Here is a 21,695-nt window from a genome sequence, read left to right on the forward strand (position 1 = left end):
GTGCTGCTCAAACAATGCATGGAAAAGACCTCCTGTGAAGTTTGGAAAGTGGGAGAGAGTTACTGGCAGAACTGAAGATAAGAGGGCAGGTTATGAATTGGGCACAGATTGCTTAGTCAGTAAGAGCATTGCCCCAGACAAGCAAGATTCCAGGTTTGCCATTTGTTTCAGCACTGTTTTAATTTGTCAAGATGTTTCAAAATGAGTTAGGTTTGATATCGTAAGTAAAAGGTAGTATACACAAAGAAGTTGTGGAAGAGAAGACCAAATGCTAACAAATTTGCAGATATTGTAGTGTCATGAATGAACAATCAAATACAAGCACATAACAGCATGAAGAAAGTCTATTTACAAAAAGGTTTTTCAAAGACCACAACCAGTCAACATTCTTTATTAGCTTAGTTAAACTGTTTGATATTGCAACATGTTACTGGGGAAAATGGCAATACAAAAACATTTAACATGAAAATACTTAAGAGTTTAACATGGTTTTCTGTGTTGGTATTTGTTGTGATCTATCTGCGGAGAAAAAGAACTGTGAGTCATTTGAGAGAGCATTTACTTCACACGTCTGTTGCTAACACAGAAAACATAAACAATCACTTACTCTATTCATTAGAAATGGGAATTTTCAAGTGCAGCACACTTAAAGAGTGAGAGATTCTTTACATTTGTATGTGTTAGTCACAGACCAGCAAATAGTGTAAGAGCTCCCTCAAAAGTGTTATACTCCTCTTTCTCTGCAGGCAGGTCAGAACACAAGCCAAGAAAGAGAACTGCTACACTAAGATCTAAGTCTATTTTGTGTTAAATGTTTTCATATTGTCAATTTTAGCCTGACAATTAATTAATGCCTCAAAACATTTTGCAACATTAAATAGTTTAAGTGAGTTAACAAGAAAATGTGATGGGAAACAGTCTCTAAAAAATCTATTTATAAATATGAAATAGCCACTGTTGAATAACAGCCAGTATGAAAAAATCTATTACTTCACTTCATCCATCATTGCTAGGAGGGATTAGAGAATGACAGCTAATATATATAACCAACAATAAATAAACCAACAGCTTTGTTTTCATCTCTGGTTTATTCCAGAGGCAACCAGTTGTGGCATTCCATTATGCCATCATCAGTTGCTCTATGGTAACATAGGGGCTGAGCTTATACTGCTGGACAAAAATATCGTGCAAAAGCAAACCAGTATCTGTATCAGCGTATATAACTCGATTACACACTCAGACACAATTTGAGTGCTACTGACCTGCCCGGACCATGTCAGCTGCGAGTGTACTGCCATGTTACCTACACTTGTGTGAATACTGGTTCGCTTTTCCACGATATTTTGTCTGGCAATATAAGCTTAAGCACTACGTTACTGATGATGGCATAATGGAATGCCACAACCGGTTGCCTCTGGAATAAATCAGAGATAAAAATACAGCTGTTGGTTTATTTATTGCCGGTTATATTTTAAATATAGACTGATACATATTTTGGCCCTCAGCTCATTATAAGGTAATTTCAGCTTAATATAATAGTTCATTACATGAATTTGAGTTGCCTGAAGATGAGCTGCAGCTCAGAACATTTAGCAAACTGTGATTAAAATGTACATAGCTTAAATGAAATTAAAAGTGCATTATTTGTGACCTATCAGAACTGTACTAGATGTAATTTTGTATGAAGCAACTTTTTAAATATGTACACTTGAATATTAACAAAATTTTTGATACCAATTCAGTATAACATTTTGCAGAAAGTTTCTTCGAGTGGCCATTTTCTGCAGCATGTATATACAGGGATTGGACAAAAACATGCAAATACTGGAAGAAATGCATACTTGAGCATAAATGCAGAAGCTAGCCAAGCCTGTGGGTTGTGCTGCTGCATCTGGCCACAGATGGCAACTGTGCAGTGTCCTCAATACAGTGCAAGTGGCAGTCACGGGTCTGAACGGGTTCTGTGTAGTTGTGAGTGTATTATGTCAGAGCAAAATGAATTCGAATGTGGGCCAGTTCCTGGTGCTTGTACGGTGGGTGCTTCCAAAACCAATGGGAAGAGGACTGTGACAAAATAAGATGATGATAGCTGCAAAGGTGACTGTACAACCGAATGTTGCACTCAGGAACCCTGTCAGCACTAAAATGACAAGAAGGGAGCTCCATAAGCAGCGAACTGCAGGGCGAGCTAGAATTCCAAAACCACTCGTCAGTGACACAAACACCCATAACAGGAAACATCGTGCCTCAGTCAAAGGACCTGGACTATGGAGCAATGGAAGAATGTGATTTGGTCAGATGAGTCTTGTTTCACACTGTTTCCAACTTCTGGATGAGTTTATGTACCAAGAGAGAAACACTACAGGGGTTTGGTATGTTTTGGGTATTCATATCAAGGTCTTCCATGGGCCACATAGTTATTCTGCAAGGTCATATTACTGACAAGGATTATGTCACCATTTTGGCCGATCAAATCCCTCCCACGGTACAGTGTTCGTTCCCTCGTGGTGATGCTGTTTTCCAAGATGACAAAGCCCTTGAAGACACAGCTCACAGTTCACATAATCCAGGACTGGTTTTGTAAGCAGAAAGAAGAATTGTCACGTCTCTCCTGGCCACCTCAGTCACAAGATCTCATTATTATTGAGCCTTTGTGGTCTGCTTTGGAGAGAAGGCTGCAGGATCGTTATCCATCTCCATCATCATTACTTGAACCTGCCATTATTTTTCAGGAAGATTGATGTAAGATTCCCTTGAAAACCATACAGGACTTTTATTTATCTATTCCAAGATGACTGGAAGCTGGTCTGAATGGCGAGGGTTTCCTCTTCCGTATTAGGCATAGTAATGTTTTGTGTTATTGGCATTTCCATATTTCTGTCCACACCCTGTAAATACCTGCTTTTGCACGAATATAACACTTTTCCATTAGTTTACATAGCTTGTGAAAAAATATGAGTGATATAACAGAGAATTGTACTGATCTTCTTTCCCCCTTATTCTAGTATTCAGAACAAGCTGAATTTTGTATTAGAAATATTTTTCTTTTTAACAGACTTTATATTTATACATTCTGTGTTCATTTCTGAATATCTGGTCTAAATACTACTAACTTGAATCACAAAAAGAGGTGCAAGGACAACAATTCCATGTGCTAAGGGATCTGGGTCACAATATCAGCATGCAATTGTGCACGTACTAATGCTATCCACCAATATAAAATTTTATCTACAACAACTGTCACACTTTATATACCTATACAATGCTCTATGCTTTCTCTGTATGGTGAGCAGTTACTTATACTCGTACTAGTTTTCATCTCTAAGCTAGGATTTTCAGTTATATTATCAATACGAATTAACAAGTGGTGAAGGAATTACATTTATTCACTATGTCTTTTCCGAGTGTTTAAAATTTACAATTTAACCCATTATTCTTGAAAACCTGAAAGAGAAGTAATCATTACTAGATATAATACAGAGCTCATCACATACATATACAACAATTAACAAATAATTTAAAAAAAAAAAATCCGAGAAAGTTTCAAATAGGTAACTACAGCAATAAGAAAGGTTAGAACTTGAGTACTGCAGAAAACTACATACTACAAGGAGAAGACATTTAATAAGTGTTCTTACAGGTGTGATTGCAATTTGTTCTGGAGAGCATTCTCCTCCTTCCCACTATGCCATGCAACAGAAGAGAGACAAGAATGTTACCAGATCTCCATCACCAGCTTCAATGCAACAATTCAAACAATCAGCAGATTAAAATAAACCACAGCACACATCAAAGTTGCAGTAACAAAATAATATAATAAGGAAAACAATCACCATATCACAACCTTTACATTAACTTGATTGATAGTTAGTGAACAGCACAATGACATCATTGCCCACAGTCCAAAAGGAGCAATAGTTTGATATAGACCAAAAAAGTAAAACAAAAGAATGTTTTCACTGGAAGTAAGGCTTTCTGTGTAAACTACACTTCTCCATGCTCAGACTGTCTCAATAGATTTCTGGATTTAACCATTTTCTCATTACAAGGAGATTTGAAACCACCACATGTGGGGCTGTACTAAGTGTCATGTCCGACAATGACAAAAGTACAATACGGCATTCACTTATAAGCAGGTATCTGTATTCTAACATCAATCAAGCTAATTAAGGTATACAACAAACATTGTAATAACAAATAATTATCATTTTTGATTCAGTGCAATCCAACAAGCAATATTTCTCTGTCAGTGTTAGGTGCAGAGAAACAGTGTTATTAGTTTCAATATTGGAATGTGCTTAGAAGTATATCAAAGTTCAGGAGGAAGAAAGAAAAAGATGGATTCAGTATCTACCATCTTAAATAAAAATGTTTTTTGAACTACATAATTACTCAAAACTAAATTTTTGCTATTAGATTTCAGATTCTAAATCACAATTCTTAGTGAAATCAAAATTTTGTTGCTGCTGTCATCATACATTGATTGTTGTGCAGAAGGTACGGTGGGTAGGGCCAGCACTATGCAAAGTTAACAGACACTAAGGATTGCAAGTCACAACTGTAATAATAAAAATTCTAATAACAATACAATCATACGTGCAGCTGAATTGTATATAACAATAGTTGTTGCTGATAAATTACTCAACAGTCTGTCACAGAACACAATTTAACCTTTAAAATGAAGTTATATGGGGACATTTTCTAACAGTAAATTGTTGCAGAAGAACACTGTTCCCTATTTTACAACTAAAGGCAATTATTATTCTCCCTGACCTAAACAGTTAGACTGATCTCCGCACATTTTAATACAGATGTATTTGGTGCAGGTAGTTTGCAAGTCTCTTGCTTCAAATAAAAATAAACAGAGCACCAAAAAGCATTCATTCAGTTAACAGCCTGCATGATTAACTGTAGTGACCCACTAATGTCATCCAATATTGTTGCTGAATATCACATCCCACATTTATAGGCATTGGTAGAAAGAAATAATAAATTAACCAAAGGCCTAAAAAGAAAACAATGCAAAAACTTTACTCCAACTGACAGACTGACTTGGTAGTAAACAGAAATACTGTACTTCACTGCTCGTATTAAGGTACTTTTTCCAAATGAGATTGAGGTTACATTAAAATCAATTACAGGGGAAACAGCATCTACTTTTCATGCTTTCAAAAAAGCAGTGCAAAATTACAGCTTCTACAAAACAAACAAGTAACTAAAACTCCATGCAGTCCTGCTTACTTGGCACTGGCAAGCCTCGAGTGTTCTTTGCTCTTCATCGATGCTGACGCACTTGCATGACGACACATCATGTATATTGCCATACTCAAGAAGACTAGATTTGCCTGAAAAGAAGAGATTAATTATGTAACTTTAAGTTACTAATTAGTGAATACTTTGAATTAAAACTGATGGTATTAACAATTTTGGGGCTATGTGTGCAAACCTGACCATCCCACTGAAACAAACAGAACAAAAGAAGCAGTCAAGTTACTCAGATTTATTCACCCTTGTTATCTAAAAGGTGCTTAACATATTCCCAGAAATATGGTTATCAGTGATAAACAAAACACATGTTACAATGGTCTTTTTCTTTTCCTTATAGAATGTTTTACGAGACTTGTTGAATTATTTTTCATTTCCAAGTTAGTTTACTTTTTGCTAACTTGTAACCCCAACATTGAGATTCATTGCTATATATGCATATTTTACAGTTTTTGGCATAGTTTATAATACAAAATTGTTATTGACAAATTGCCTGTTGGCTTCTGTCTCAGTTTCTTGAGCCAACATTTGTTTGATAATATTTATGATGTTTTGTCAGCATGAGTGGCTGAAGTTGTCAAAGCTTCCCTCTCCATTGTTGGTGTTGGAGTGGAGTCAACCTCACAGCTACAAATTATATATACCTGGTGTGTCAATGCTCAAGGACTTTTCTGTGCTCATTTCCACTGTGATTATCTCCATGTTAGCTGCAACAGTTGTTTGCTGTAGCACAGGAATCCAGGATCCACTCACTCTCAGGATTTCTTCTTTCTTGTTGAAGCTATAGCCATGCTTGTGTATTTCTATAGCTTCTCTGAGCAAGTTGGTGTGCTAGCTCTTCTCTACTTCATTGTCAGTGTAAGACTATTTATAAACCAACAAAGATGATCAAACAGTGTCTCAGATCGGCAAAGGAGAAAAGGGATCCACTCGCAATGTCAGGAATATACCATGTACATGCAGAAAAGTCTATCCTGGAATGACTGGAAAATCAATCAACATGAGGATCATCGAACATAAGCAGCATTACATGGTAGGGCAGGTGAAGAAATTTGCCATAGCAGAGCATGCGCTGTGTGAGACTGACCACTTAGTAAAATCTGCCAACATGGAAGTTCTTGCTGTGGAGAAGAGCTACCATACCAGCTTGTTCAGAGAAGCTATAGAAATATACCAACACAACAATAGCTTCAACAAGAAAGAAGAAAGCCTCAAGGTAAACCTACAGGTAGCAAGGGGAAAACCACAGCAGAAATGAACATGGAAAATCCCTTGGGCATTGGTGTGCCAAGTACATACAATCTGTGGCCACGAGCACGACTCCAGTCCACCACAAGCAGTGAAGGGTGAAGCCCTGACAATGCCAGCCATTTGTGCTGGTAAAATCTCTGTAAAATCATCAAAGACGCATTGGCAGAAGAACCCAAGACAGAAGCCAATAGGCAGTTTGTCCGAGTCTATAAAGTTTAATTTTAATTTATGCTCATTAGTATTTACATCAATACCATAGTACAGAACACTGAAATGCTGAGCGACATATGGAGTATTACGAAGTGGTGTGAGCAGAGTTTTCAGTTTGCAGACATATCCATGATAGACTTAACTTTTTTTCATTATATTAAATTATGCATAAGTAAACATTTTACAAAAAATTATTTGAATGAAAAATTACACAAAAACAAGTTTGTGTGTGTGTGTGTGTGTGTGTGTGTCGATTAAAACCCTGAAATTAACTTCTTTAACATGCATTTCTATGCACCAACAGTATCAAAACATTCATAATTATCACTGTTCTCTACCAAACATTCATAACTATCACTGCTCTCACTCATAAGACAAGTATGTAGATGCCCGATATCCTCATAAGTTCGCACACAATCGTGGAGCATTCAAGTACAAGTCATATGTTTTTTAAATAAGTTTTCTTTCTGTGATAATTGCAGTTTCCTAGTATTCTACCACTAACCATAAGTCTGTCATTTGCTGTGGCTGTTCTGCTTCATACCTACACACCTTATACCTGCAAGGTATTTTCAAGGCTTATCTGAGTCCAATTGTACCTCAAACTCTAGAGGTCTGCCAACATAGTACAGCCATTCTTAGAACATCCTCTATGCAAACATCTCAATTTCAACCACTGGCACAACTTTTAAGACGACTCATCTGACTGCAGACCTACTTCAGTTAGCCAAACCTTAGAAAATCTTTTAAATGCAATTGAACAGCACATATTCCCTGATTTCTTATACTAGTATTGAGAAATTAAAGGTTACACTTATTGAAAGCCTGAAAGAGGTATGAGAGGAAAACTGGTCCCTGTTTGCCAGAGTTCTCACTGACCTGACCTCCATGTCTGAACATACAGGGTGTCCATAAAGTCCCTTTATATCTTCAAAATTTTATTACAATGGCAGTTGTTGAAACATTTTAACAAAATTTCTTTTATTGTAATCACTGTTTACTACAGTTTTTATAAATACTAAAATTTTGTGTTTCAGGTACTCTGTTGATGGAAGGAACTGATCCTCTATAAAATGGCAACTCCTCAAGAGAAGGCACAATGTTTGTCCTGGTTTACTGAGACAAAATCGGATGTTCAGACTCGACGAAACTTCAGAATGAAGTAGGGAAGAGATCCATCATCGTGGCACAAAAAATTTATGGAGACAGAGACAGTGCCAGATAAAGGGAGGAACAGGAGACCTAGAACACACGAGGAAAACATCGATCACGTTTTAAACATCTTCACTCGTTCACCTACGAAGCCCACCCGCACTGCTGCCAGACAGTTGCAACTACCACGTTCAACCATGCATAAGGTCCTCCAGAAGAACTTACGGCTGTACGCTTACAAAGTGCAACTGTTACAGACACTTGAGCCAAATGACAAGCCAAAATGGACAGAGTTTGCATTCAACATGCAGGAACGCCTTTTGGAGGATGAAGCAGGCCTCAAGCGAGTTTGTTTCAGTGATGAGGCAACTTTTCATGTTTCTGGGACTTTAAACAAACACAATGTGAGAATCTGTGGATCTGAACACTCCCAGGGAGGTTCACTGGGATAGTCCAAAAGTGAATTTGTGGTGTGGAATCATGTGCAACCAAATAATTGGTCCATTTTTCTTCAACAAGTCAACAGTTACTGCAGATGTTTACCTCGACTTTCTGACTGAATATGTAGCACCACAACTGATTGACTCAAAACCACCTATCATTTACCAGCAAGATGGTGCACCACCCCATTGGTGACTGCATGTTCATTGGTTCTTCAATGAAACATTTCCAGGCAGATGGATTGGGAGGGATGGGCCAATTCCTCGGCCACCGTGTTCACCAGATTTCACTCCCTTGGAATTTTTTTTTTATGGGGGGTATGTAAAAGATATTGTGTATCAAACACAGATACATGACACTGCTGACTTGAAGCAAAGGATTCATAATGCCATTTGCCACCACTGATGACGCTATGCTACGGCGAACACGGCAAGAAATCGAGTACCATCTTGATGTGCTTCATGCAACTAAAGGCACCCATATAGAGGTCTATTAAACACTGTCAAAAAAACTTTTATAAACTCTGATTACAATAAAAGATATGTTGTTAAAATATTTCAACAACTGCTATTGTAATAAAATTTTGAAGTTGTAAAGGAACTTTACAGACACCCTGTATACCCCTTTTTGGCTTCTTCCTTTCCATGCAGATATCAATTTTGTTCCAAAAACTATTACTAGTGTTTCTGTTTTATTTATTTTTTATTCACCTTGAAATGAAGCATGTTTAATCCATTCATTTAACATGCTACAAACATCTCTTTTTATCTTGTTATCACAAATATAGAATCATGATTGTACCACAAGTGTACACTAATTTATCAACTTCCACATTCGACGATGGAGTTCATATTATTATTACTACAGATAAACTGTGTCCAACCTGGAACAATGCGGTGTAATTGTTTTCACTTAATTAACCCAGAAACTATTAGCATTTGAAGGTATCATAATACCATTACCGTACAAAAATGCATGTGTCAAATTTGAAAACTACAAGGTGTACAACTTTGCTTCCACCATTTGTCGATAGGTGGTGACAACGGTATGTAGCAGTCGAAAGAAACAGATTGCAGACATCAGGCAGTTAGCTCGTACCTCTGTCAACATAACCTCATTCAAACAATAGTCAATCTGTGTCTGCATCATAAAGTTGTTCTTGATTGAATACGTCAGTTCACGAGCCTAATTCTCGTCATTTGCGGGAGGTGTTACTGTTTTGTTTCAATATGAAGAAAACAGTGGCCGAGTCTCATTGAATGCTCTCAAGTACGTATGGTAAGGATGCTATTAGTGAAATAATGGGTTGTACGTGGTGTCAACACTTCAAGAATGGTGATTTTAACATCGTACACTGGCAGTGGTGGAAGAGAGAATGTTTTCGAAGATGCAGAATTGGAGACATTGCTGAGAAGACTCACGACAAACTGAACAAGAATTGGCACAATTGGTGGAAGTGACACAGCAAGCCATTTCAAAATGTCTCAAGGCTATGGGCATGATTCAGAAACAAGGAACTTGTGTCCTGTGTGAGCTGAAACCAAGAGATGTTGAACAGTGTTTGTATGTTTGTGAACAATTGCTTTAGAAGCAAAAACGGAAGGGACCTCTCCATTGCATTGCGACTGGGGACAAGAAATGGGCTCATTACGATAACCCTAAATGCAAAAAACCATGGCGATATCCCAGCCATGCTTCCACGTCGATGGCCAAACTCAACATTCACGGCTCCAGGATCATGTTCTGCATTTGGTGGGACCAGCTCAGAGTCATGTACTATGAGGTGAGGTGTTAAAACCAAGTGAAACAATCACAGGTGCTCATTATCGAATGCAATTAATGTGTTTGAGTAGAGCATTAAAAGACAAATGGCCACAATACAGCGAGAGGCACAATAAAATGATTTTGCAGCACGACACCGCTTGACTCCACGTTGCAAAAGAGGTCAAAACGTACTTGGAAACATTAAAATGGAAAGTCCTACCCCATCCACCATATTCTCCAGACATTGCTCACTCTGACTATCACCTGTTTAGATCAATGGCGCATGGCCTGGCTGACCAACACTTCCGATCTCATGAAGGTGTCACAAGTTGGATTGATTCGTGGATCACTTCAAAAGATAAACAATTTTTTCGATGCGGGATTCGTACACTGCCCGAAAGATGAGAGAAAGTAGTGGCCAGTGATGGAAAATACTTTGATTGATACATGTGTAGCCAATTTGTTTCATTAAAGCCTCAAATGTTGGGGAAAAAACGGTGGAAGCAAAGTTTTACACCTGGTAATTTCAAGACACTGACCATTCTTATAACTTAGAATATTTAAATATTCTGTTCTGACAATATTGAAACCCAGAATTTTCCAAACACAGTAATGTTATTAGATATCCCATCTTTTGATTTTTAAAGGAAACATTCAAAATAAACTTTTTTTTAAATAAATTATAAATGGCAGCTCTCTAAGAAGACAGTGGACTTTTACTGAAAATGAAGGTACAGTGTCATTACAATATCAAAAGTAGTACATTATGTTTCAGTAAAACACAAGGATGGAAAAAATTGGCTGCATGAAGTAAATGGTCGTAAAAATCTGGCCTGATGCCTTTACAATTTGTCTCTTTTCTACCAGAATTACAGTAGCATTCTCCCGTAAATCACTAAAAAACCCATGAAGTGAGGCATTCCCACCAAAGCATGAAATTATAAATTGTCAGACATGTGCCATGAGCAATGGAGTTGAACTGTGAATTCAAGAAACCATGGATGTGTTAATGTTAATGGCGAAAACCCATATGAAATGTACTGTACAGGGATACTATCAGAATTGTGGAGTACTATGTTGATATAATGGAAATAGGGAGCATGTGGTATTAAGTACTGAACCCTCAACTGTGTGTATGTTAAGATACAGAACAGTGAATGTTGTCATGGTGTATGTATTTGAGACTGTGTTAGTCACTAGGAATAAAATGCTCATAAATAACAAATACCTTGTATCTGGGTTTACTAATTAAAATACCCACAACTTCATTTTTAATTTACTTCCATTGTTGTGAACTATAGATTCACAAGTTTGCAGCCAGCCAATGGGTAGAGAAGTTTGACACAGTAAGAAACACACACTAGAAATGGAAAAAATTCAATCTGTATCTTCTTTCATTTCTGTACAGCAAGTTGCACAGCTTGAAGTTTAAATAGTAGCAATCCTATGTGAATTAATTTAACTGAAAATCCAGCTTGCTAATGTAAGTTTCATTATCAATAGGTATTTTTACCATTATCGAAACAAAACAATGGAAAAAGTTTTGATAACATGGCTGTATGCCCTGAAAGAAGCTTACTCCCAGCATTCAGCAAAATATATGGACACATGAGTTTTATTACTTACAAGTATCACAGCTATAACAGGTCCAACAAAGCTGAATATGAAGAAATTATCTGCACGAAGCCAGCAGTATTTTTCAGTTCCATAACTCATGTGGTCAACACTGCAAGACACAGCTACAATTATTAGAGGTGCTCCATAGGCGAATGTGTAATACCACCGAATGCGTGATTTTTCAGCTTCAAATACTTCAATCAGCATCACATAAAGCTGAAACCCTGAAATGATGTATATTAAATATGTTACAACAATTGTGAAGATTTCGTATTCAGTCAAAAATATACAAAGTAAATTTATGAAAACGTTCGACTAGAGAAACGAAGTGTACTACACATGATTATCAAAGTACATCCAGGTTAAAAAGCACTTTTCCCCATCTTTAGTGCAGCTGCACTCTAAAGTTATTTTAAACAACCTCTTGTTCACTTTGTTGGGTAAGAGTAATGTCAACATCAATAATGTCACATTTCATCACTACTACGTTTTTCTCAAATAACAATAGTGTCAACATGTACACACAGTATTGTCTCCGAGAACCATTATTCTCAAAATTTGTTACTTGTGCTCTCTGAGACAGCACTAAATGAAGTATCCCAACGATTTAATAAAATATCTTACCTTCAAGGAACATCCACGCAAACGCACAGAGGAAGAAAAAATGCAGAAGCCCTGCGACAGCACCACAAATTACTCGATGCTGCGTTTGGCCAATGCCAAACAGAAATACTACTTCCGCAATTAAAAGACAGATGCATAAATTCTTGTGGATTGTTGTACGATCCGACTGGAAAATAGAGGTGATACACATCAGGCTAATGGTTAAAGGTAATGAAAAGTATCTTTTCTGTCATGTTTTCCTTCAATACAATGTTTTGTATTTCACATTTTGTACAAATACTATGTATGGTATTTCCACTGTGTACAGCAGAACATAAGAATTTGCTCTTTTTTATTTTAGACAATACTGATCAGTATAAAAAAATTATTTTATACACACCTTGAGTCCACGGAAAATTTGAAAGGTGAGAAATGCCAGGGCCAGGCACACAACAGAGATGATACAGCCCACATAAGTTATGAACGATAACACAAACTCGTGCGCGGCCTCAATTTTTACAGAACGCACATCCATCAGTATGGCAAAGTTGGTTAAATGGTCACATACACACAGGGTATGAGTTGCATTAGTCTTTTCAACTTGACAGCCTTCATCAGACCATGCCCTAAAGGACAGAAGCAAAACAGAAAAACTATTACACACAGTAAAGTTGTAAAAGAGAACACCACTTACTTTACTGAACACAAATTTATCACTGTTGAGACAGAATTACACGTATTAGGTTTTTACATACTGGGATCAATAAAGACACCCACTTACTGTATAGATGATGCACTGATCAACAGATACAAGATGCTGGACACATACAATGATGAAATAAAATGCCTACATCCACCAGTTTTTAATTTGCAATTTATTACATCCATGATCAGTCTCAGGCAATTATGCTGTCTCCAGATGGCTACAGCCATTGGTTATGCACTACACAACACCATGCTTGGCATTAGCAACATGTGGTCTGATGTGCTGTTCAAACTTTGCAATAGTAGGTCACTGGTTCTCCAAAATATGTGACTGTAGAACATGCAAGTGTAAGTGGTTTAGCAAACTACCTTAAAAGTACCCTGCTTTTACACATGGAAATATTAAAAATAAAATTTCCCACACCAATTCAAAATTACATACCACCACTGTACACAGAACATGTATCGACAGCATATAAAAACCACATCTGAGGTATTGAGCACAGTGAGCCAGTGTCATTCTGTCATCAAACTGGCCACCTTCCTGCTCTAAGAACTGAGTAGATGAGGCTTTCAGTGAAAAGGATACCAGAACTGACTGGTACATAATGGTATTGGAATTGTGACTGTTAAGATAGTTGGATACCTTTCATTCAAGTATTAGACACTCCTTCCACAGCATAACAATCAGGAAGAACTAGAAGTTGGGTTGCTCAAAGAAGATGACTAAGTATACAAAATTTTTGGATGAAAATACCTCTATGCAAGGGGAAGTTACCATGGCAACAACCATTTACGTCTACTCTCCAGCAAAAGCTGGCCATGTGTAAATCACTGCCATAAATGAAAAAAATTAGATGAATTAGTCAAATTACAAAAAATTTGGTTTAAAAAATACTTCTTTATTAGACCCTTGTCTTGAGGATTTATTCAAAAGTTTTTCAGTAGTATGCAATATGTTATTTTGTTGCAGAAGTATTACTATTTTGTTAGAAAAACTGCTATTTACATTTTATATCTGCTAATGTTAGATATAAAATGTCAAAATCATTCCAGGTACGGAGACAATCAAATTAAATAAAACTTAATGCTGGCATGTTTATCATTTACTTGCTTGTGAATGAAACTAATTCATAACAGTATGTACCACATACAAACTCACCCATTTACATAATCCCAGAAAACACACGAAGGATTTGTGAGGTTGCTGCTTGTATCAATATGCTGTAGAATTATTTTCACAGGTTTTGATAGTTGTATGTGCTTTCCTTTCCCAAGAGAAGCTGCAATAATTTTAGAATTGATTCTTTGAGACCGATTCCTCGGCTGCAGGACCTCATCTAATCGATCAAAAGTTGCAAATACTATGCGTACAAATCCTCCGTCACTGTTTTCCAGAACAGACATTCTTGGAAGTTCTACCCAGTTCTGCGATATTGGCCATGGAACGTGAGTTTCTGCCAGAGGAAACACCTCCACTTCACTGACTTGGGCAAGTGGAATTACTCTTACACTCAGCACTGAAATGGAAAAAATACACGTATATACAAGCTTATTCACGAATAAATCGAAATGTTAAAAATGCCACCAGAAATCACATGTATAGAAGTACCAAATAATTAGTTTACCCCAAAAACATACAAAAATTCAAGTAATGTAATGATTATAGTATTTGGCCCAAATAAATACAATTAATTAAATTTAAAGCAAATAAGAGCCACTTGCCTCAGTAGGTTCATGCACTCACAGACAAATAAATGCTACACAAAAAATTTCACTGTATTAATTTTGTGTTAACTGCTTTCAAGCCCCAATAATGTCACACTGCTTTTCTCTTAATCAGTACATTCATCTCACCAAGTCAAAGGAAGTGGAGGAGTAGAGAGAATTTTATACAGGCTTAAGACCATGGTATAGACCCCAGAGTCCTGCACATATTATTCCTGTTTTCCTTTGAAATAAGGAACTGGGAATGGGAATTTTCATTTGCAGCCTGAAGGCATGCCAGTGTTTCATTACACAACTCACCACACACACATGGCAATGAATGAGTTACTGTTTTCTGGCATGACTGTCTTCAGTTCCATTTATTTCTTTAGATCATATTACTCCATTCTTAAAGTGGTCTGTCTGCACCTCCTATTATATACAGTAAGTTATCTTCTATACCACACAGGTGTGCAATGCTTTGCTTGTTTTACAGTTAATCACGCAACTACAAAGAATCAGGCAGTAAAGTTGAAAGATTTTACATTCTATAGTATGACTTACATATGTTCTTGACGGTCTGCACAACCCTCTTCTCACGGCGCACAGTCTCAGCTAGCAAGAATGCATTTTCTTCAAGGCCCATTAGCATTTCAGTTGCAACCTGGAGTTGCTGCTTGTATGTTAGGTCCTTCCAGCTCTGGTGATGAGAACATTCCAACAAGTTGCTGCCCGTGCGGATGACACTGTACAAAAGTTCTGTGACAATGGCCTCACGCTGTCGAGGGTCGGGGAAAGTCGAGATATCGGAAGACATCTTTCCGGCCAGTTTCCGTGTAATTTCAGCAGCAGCCAGCATGTCTCCCCCATAGAGGGGCACACTCTCTGTTACCTGTAACATACTCGCAGCATTAATTATAAGACAGCATCTCAGTGGCACAATATCATTCAGTTACAGTGTTTGATGTACCTGGTAAGAAGCAAGTATGAAGGTGACAATTTGGTCACATCTACTTTCCTAGCTGTACATGTAAAACGGAAACAAGGCAGACAGGATTCAGTGTTTCTGGTGGGATATACAAATTACTCCCCCTCATAAATATCAATTCCGATGGTAAAAGTACACATAAGATTTGTCCTCTTACCAGAAGTAGAACAAATTCAATAGCAGCAATGAGAGATCATTAATACAAAACAATATTCTACAGCGTGAAAAATACAAAATGCATTACCACCTGGCTGCTGTATTTTCAGGAAAATGAGAGGGCAGTTACTGAAACAAATTCCACAGTCTGAAATATAAAGACAATCATTTCTGAGAACAGGCCAGATAGACAACTTTTATGTACACAATGCAAAAAATTATTCACAAAAATGATATTGCCATTCTAGGAGGTCTAAACATTGCCCCCACACACTACGGCCATACAATGAGTCAATGACAACCACAGCCCACCTACTAGGCACAATTCGGGGCCACTTTAACTACAGTGAGGTGGAAACAAATAAGTCTCGCACCTCGAGCCACTGGCAAACTTCATTGTAAAATCTGTTAAAATGCACAAAATGTAGGACTGTCCTAAGTAACAAAAGCTTAACAAATGTACTGCTCACAATTTGTGTGTCTCCCAAAATCTGCACAGGAATTTTGTCGTTTCTACATTATTTTGTTGAGATTCAAATGGACAGACAGAAGAATAAATTATGGAAGGGAGTGAGACAGCAGTATATAGATTTCAGCATTGACCTATAAGAGCAAACCTTTTGACAGTACATAACTGAACAAAGTGTCAGATTAAAACTTCAGAGATTAGATACCTTTAGTAAATATGGGAAAAAAGGAGTAAGAGAAGCAGCATCCAAAACACAGCCATTTTGAAAATTTTAAATTCGAAGTGGCACGAGAAGACTATCTCCGAGATATGGCCAAAGTGGTTTACTTGCATCCGGTAACTTAGAGCTGTGGCTAATGAATAAGGTAGGACTGGAAGGAAGGCAGGACCAGAACAGCACACAAGAACGGAATGGAATAAGGGCTACAGGATATGGGCTATTGATGTAAACTGCGACTGCTACTGCGAACAGGCTACAGACTACAGACTACAGACTAGCTGGCTGTTTCTCAAGGAGTTCCTTGCAGGGTGGGGGAGAGGCTCTGTACGTAAAAAACAGAATTTCATTTGAGTACATAGACGTATCACGACACTGCACTGAACAGATATTTGAAAGTTGTGCAGCATTAGTTGAATTTAGTGAAATTAAACTTCTAATTGCTGTTGTTTATAGGTCCCCTAACTCTGACTTCAGAGCATTTTTGCTTAAGCTAGAGAGGGTTCTTGATTCACTTTGTAGGAAGTACCAGAAAGTGGTTATATGTGGTGACTTCAATATTAATTTTGTACATGATTGTGCAAGAAAAAGGATGTTGGTAGATCTCCTAAATTCATATGATCTGATGCAAACTGTGTTTTTTCCAACTAGGGTGCAGGGGAACAGTAGCACAGTATTAGACAATATTTTTATTCATTCTTCATTACTAGATGGGCATTCTGTTAGTAAAAGGGTCAACGGCCTTTCAGACCATGATGCACAAATTTTAACATTAAAAGGTTTTTGTACTCAAACCAATGTCATATTTAATTACAAACTACGTAGGAAAGTTAATCCAACAGCAATAGAGAGTTTTTCAAAACTTGTCAAGGAACAAGAGTGGCAAGATGTTTATAGTGCCGATAATATAGATGATAAATACAATGCTTTCCATAACACATTTCTCATGCTCTTTGAGAGTTGCTTTCCATTAGAACATTCTAAACAGGGTACTAGCAGTAATGGACAGCCAGGTTGGATGACTAGTGGGATAAGGATATCATGTAGAACAAAGCGGGAATTATATCAAAATGTTAGAAGTAGTGGTATGCAAATAGAATAGCTAATTCACAGGATAGAATTAAAGCCATATGGTCAGTTGTGAAGGAAGTGTCTGGTCAGCAGCACAAGGTTGATGATATAAAGTCATTTTGCATTAATAATATTTCTGTTACTGATAAATCAGATATATGTACAGTATTTAACAACCATTTTCTGAGAATTGCTGGTGAATTAAATAAAAATTTAGTTTCTACACGAAATCATATAAATTTCTTAGCAAATGCCTTTCCGAGACTGATGTCTGAAATACTCCTCTGTGATACAGACAAGAGGGAGATTGAGTCAATAATTAAATCACTGAAGACTAAGGACTCTCATGGTTATGATGGAGTGTCTAGTAGAATATTAAAGTTCTGTGCTGCATATGTTAGCCCTGTATTTAGCCATATTTGTAATTTTTCCTTTAGGAATGGTCAGTTTCCTGAGCGATTAAAGTACTCAGTAGTAAAGCCGCTTTATAAAAAGGGAGAAAGGGATAATGTAGATCATTTTAGACCTATTTCTATGCCATCAGTGTTTGCAAAAGTTATCGAAAAGGCTGTGTATGTAAGGTTAATTGATCATTTTATATCACACGATTTGCTATCAAATGTACAGTTCGGCTTTAGAAGTCGTTTGACAACTGAAAATGCTATATTCTCTTTTCTCTGTGAGGTACTGGATGGGCTAAACAAAAAGTTTCGAACACTTGGCGTATTTTTTGATTTAACAAAGGCATTTGCCTGTGTTGATCTCACAATATTGCTCCAGAAGTTGGACCATTACGGAATAAGGGGAGTAGCTCACAATTGGTTCACCTCTTACTTTAGCAACAGGCAGCAAAAGGTCATTATTCACAATGTTGATAACGGCTGTGATGTGGGATCTGAGTGGGGTACTGTAGAGTCGGGGGATGCCCCAGGGATCAGTGTTGGGGCCACTCCTGTTCCTTATTTATATAAATGATATGCCCGCTAGTATTATGGTTAACTCTAAAATATTTCTGTTTGTTGATGACACTAGCTTGGTAGTAAAGGATGTTGTGTGCAACATTGACTCGGTTTTAAGTAGTGCAGTACCTGACCTCAGTTCTTTGCTTGTAGAAAATAAACTGACGTTAAATCACAGTAAGACTCAGTTTTTACAGTTTCTAACACACAATTCAACAAAACCTGACGTTTTAATCTCACAGAATGGGCATATGACTAGTGAAACTGAACAGTTGAAATTACTAGGTGTTCAGATAGATAGTAAGCTGTCGTGGAAAGCCCATGTTCAGGATCTTGTTCAAAGACTTAATACTGCCATTTTCACTATTCAAACGGTATCGAAAGTGAGTGATACTTCGACGCGTAAATTAGTCTAATTTGCTTATTTTCATTCACTTATGTCGTATGGTATTATGTTTTGGGGTAACTCTTCCCATTCTAGAAGGATATTTTTGGCTCAGAAACGGCCGGTTCGGGTAATAAGTGGTGTGAGTTCACGAACCTCTTGTCGACCTCTGTTCACGAGTCAGGGTATTTTGACACTGACCTCTCAATATGTATATTCCTTATTGTCGTTTCTTGTTACCAATATTAGTTTATTTCCAACAATAAGCAGTTTTCACTCGGTTAATACTCGGCAGAAATCAAACCTCCATTTGGATCGGACTTCCTTAACTCTTGTGCAAAAAGGTGTGCAGTATACTGCTGCATCCATTTTCAATAAGCTGCCACTCGAATTCAAAAATCTTAGCAGTAATACACGCACTTTCAAATCGAAACTGAAGAGTTTCCTCATGGGTCACTGCTTCTATTCTGTCGAGGAGTTCCTTAAAAAATTAAGCTGATTCTCATTGTATTGCTGATAGTGTTTGCTTAAACTTATAGACTGATTTTCTTTCAGGTTCGTGAACATTTATTTATATCTGTTATTACTTTTATGTTGTAAGTTCATGTACTGACACGTTCCATGACCTTGGAGATTTGCTCCTCAATTTGGTCCTATGGAACTTGACCTGTAAATAAATAAATAAATAAATAAATAAAAATGGAGACTCTAGACCGATAATTCCCAACTCGGCAGTAATTACCCCTAAGGGCTAAAAACAAACTGGGTTCCACTACAGTTTAGAGGGCAATGTAAATAATTTTTATAAAATCAGAAGACCAATATTTAATAGATCATCATCAGTGGCAGCAATTGACATCCACCTCCTCTAGACTTTCCAACAAATTGCAGTTTTCAGTGATAGACATCTGTACCCCTAGAGTACATATCCAATAAGAACTTCAATATTTCCTTATTTTCCAACATCTAGCAAATAACTACCCTCCATCTGCCCAGCTAGCTTACACTCTAATCCGGTCCCCAATCCGACCATTCCCTTTTCCGTCTCTCCTCGTTATTTGCGACACGTACTCCTCTGTCGGTCACCGAGTGACAGTCACCTTACAAAGAGTTTCCACATTAAACGTCAACGTCTCACTGCCACGAGTCAAAACTCCAGTTACGAATTGATTGTAAACTATAAATTTTGTACGAAACTGCTCCATTCGAAACCTCGTCCGGCATTCCGAGCCATTTTACTCCCCTATATTTTTCGGTTCCTCCAGTGGCAGTAGTCATTTGCCACAAGTAATACATTCCAATATCAATTATTTTCAGGATTTAGAATATCTTAAGGTAAATGCCCGAGTTCCGAAACGATCTCCGGTGGACGATAAAATATTTTCAGACAGTGAAATCCGAGTCGGATCACAATTTCTCGAACGTCGGGAAGACTACACGACAAAAACAGATTTCGATACGAGAGACCCGACACTATTTAGGCTAAAAGTCAGTAGCCAGTAGCTACTACTATCGGAATGACTCCCGAGAATACCAAAAACCGAAGGACGTAGCCGGACGCACCCCGAGCGCACTTGACAACAGAAAGTGGCCTAAACCGTATCGGACAGAGAAGACGGTCGTTACAAATAAGCAGAACTGACTGTGTCACAGACTCTTTATTTATCATTTTCGTAAAAAAGACTGATGAACCGAGTGAGTTCCATTTTTGATAGCAGATCCTCTGTCCTCTAAAAATTGGACTGTTAATTTGTTTCCCTAATAGTTATGAACTGTAGATTAAAACTGAAGGAACTGCAAAAAGGTGGGAATTTAAGGAGATGGGACCTGGATAAACTGAAAGAACCAGAAGTTGTACAGAGTTCCAGGGAGAGCATAAGGGAACAATTGACAGGAATGGGGGAAAGAAATACAGTAGAAGAAGAATGGGTAGCTTTGAGGGATGAAATAGTGAAGGCAGTAGATGATCAAATAGGTAAAAAGACGAGGGCTAGTAGAAACCATTGAGTAACAGAAGAAATATTGAATTTAATTGATGAAAGGAGAAAATATAAAAATGCAGTAAATGAAGCAGGCAAAAAGGAATACAAACGTCTCAAAAATGATATCGACAGGAAGTGCAAAATGGCTAAGCAGGGATGGCTAGAGGACAAATGTACGGATGTAGAGGTAAGATAGACACTGCCTAAAGGAAAATTAAAGAGACCTTTGGAGAAAGGAGAACCACTTGCATGAATATGAAGAGCGTTGATGGAAACCCAGTTCAAAGCAAAGAAGGGAAAGTAGAAAGGTGGAAGGAGTATATAGAGGGTCTATACAAGGGCGATGTACTGGAGAACAATATTATGGAAATGGAAGAGGATGTAGATGAAGATGAAATAGGAGATATGATACTGTGTGACGAGTTTGACAGAGCACTGAAAGACCTAAGTCGAAACAAGTCCCCCGGAGTAGACAACATTCCATTAGAACTACTGACTGCCTTGGGAGAGCCAGTCCTGACGAAACTCTACCATCTGGTGAGCAAGATGTATGAGACAGGCGAAATACCCTCAGACTTCAAGAAGAACATAATAATTCCAATCCCAAAGAAAGCAGGTGTTGACAGATGTGAAAATTACCGAACTATCAGTTAAATAAGTCACAGCTGCAAAATACTAACACGAATTCTTTACAGACGAATGGAAAAACTGATAGAAGCCGACCTCGGGGAAGATCAGTTTGGATTCCGTAGA

The 21,695-nt window shown here is 37.6% G+C and overlaps 1 protein-coding gene across 1 annotated transcript in view; it reads right to left on the reverse strand.

Annotated features, from left to right (window-relative positions):
• LOC126470667 (latrophilin Cirl) overlaps positions 1–21,695 on the reverse strand; it is a 781,142-nt gene that overhangs the window by 26,856 nt on the left and 732,591 nt on the right. The window contains exons 9-15 of the mRNA XM_050098661.1: positions 15,280–15,607; positions 14,171–14,528; positions 12,704–12,929; positions 12,325–12,490; positions 11,710–11,924; positions 5,242–5,345; positions 3,639–3,683 (exon numbers count right to left, since the gene is read on the reverse strand). Of these exons, the coding sequence (XP_049954618.1) occupies positions 3,639–3,683; positions 5,242–5,345; positions 11,710–11,924; positions 12,325–12,490; positions 12,704–12,929; positions 14,171–14,528; positions 15,280–15,607 (1,442 nt within the window). The remainder of the gene's footprint in view (positions 1–3,638; positions 3,684–5,241; positions 5,346–11,709; positions 11,925–12,324; positions 12,491–12,703; positions 12,930–14,170; positions 14,529–15,279; positions 15,608–21,695) is intronic.

This window comes from Schistocerca serialis, chromosome 3 (assembly GCF_023864345.2).
Source record: "Schistocerca serialis cubense isolate TAMUIC-IGC-003099 chromosome 3, iqSchSeri2.2, whole genome shotgun sequence".
NCBI lineage: Eukaryota > Metazoa > Arthropoda > Insecta > Orthoptera > Acrididae > Schistocerca > Schistocerca serialis.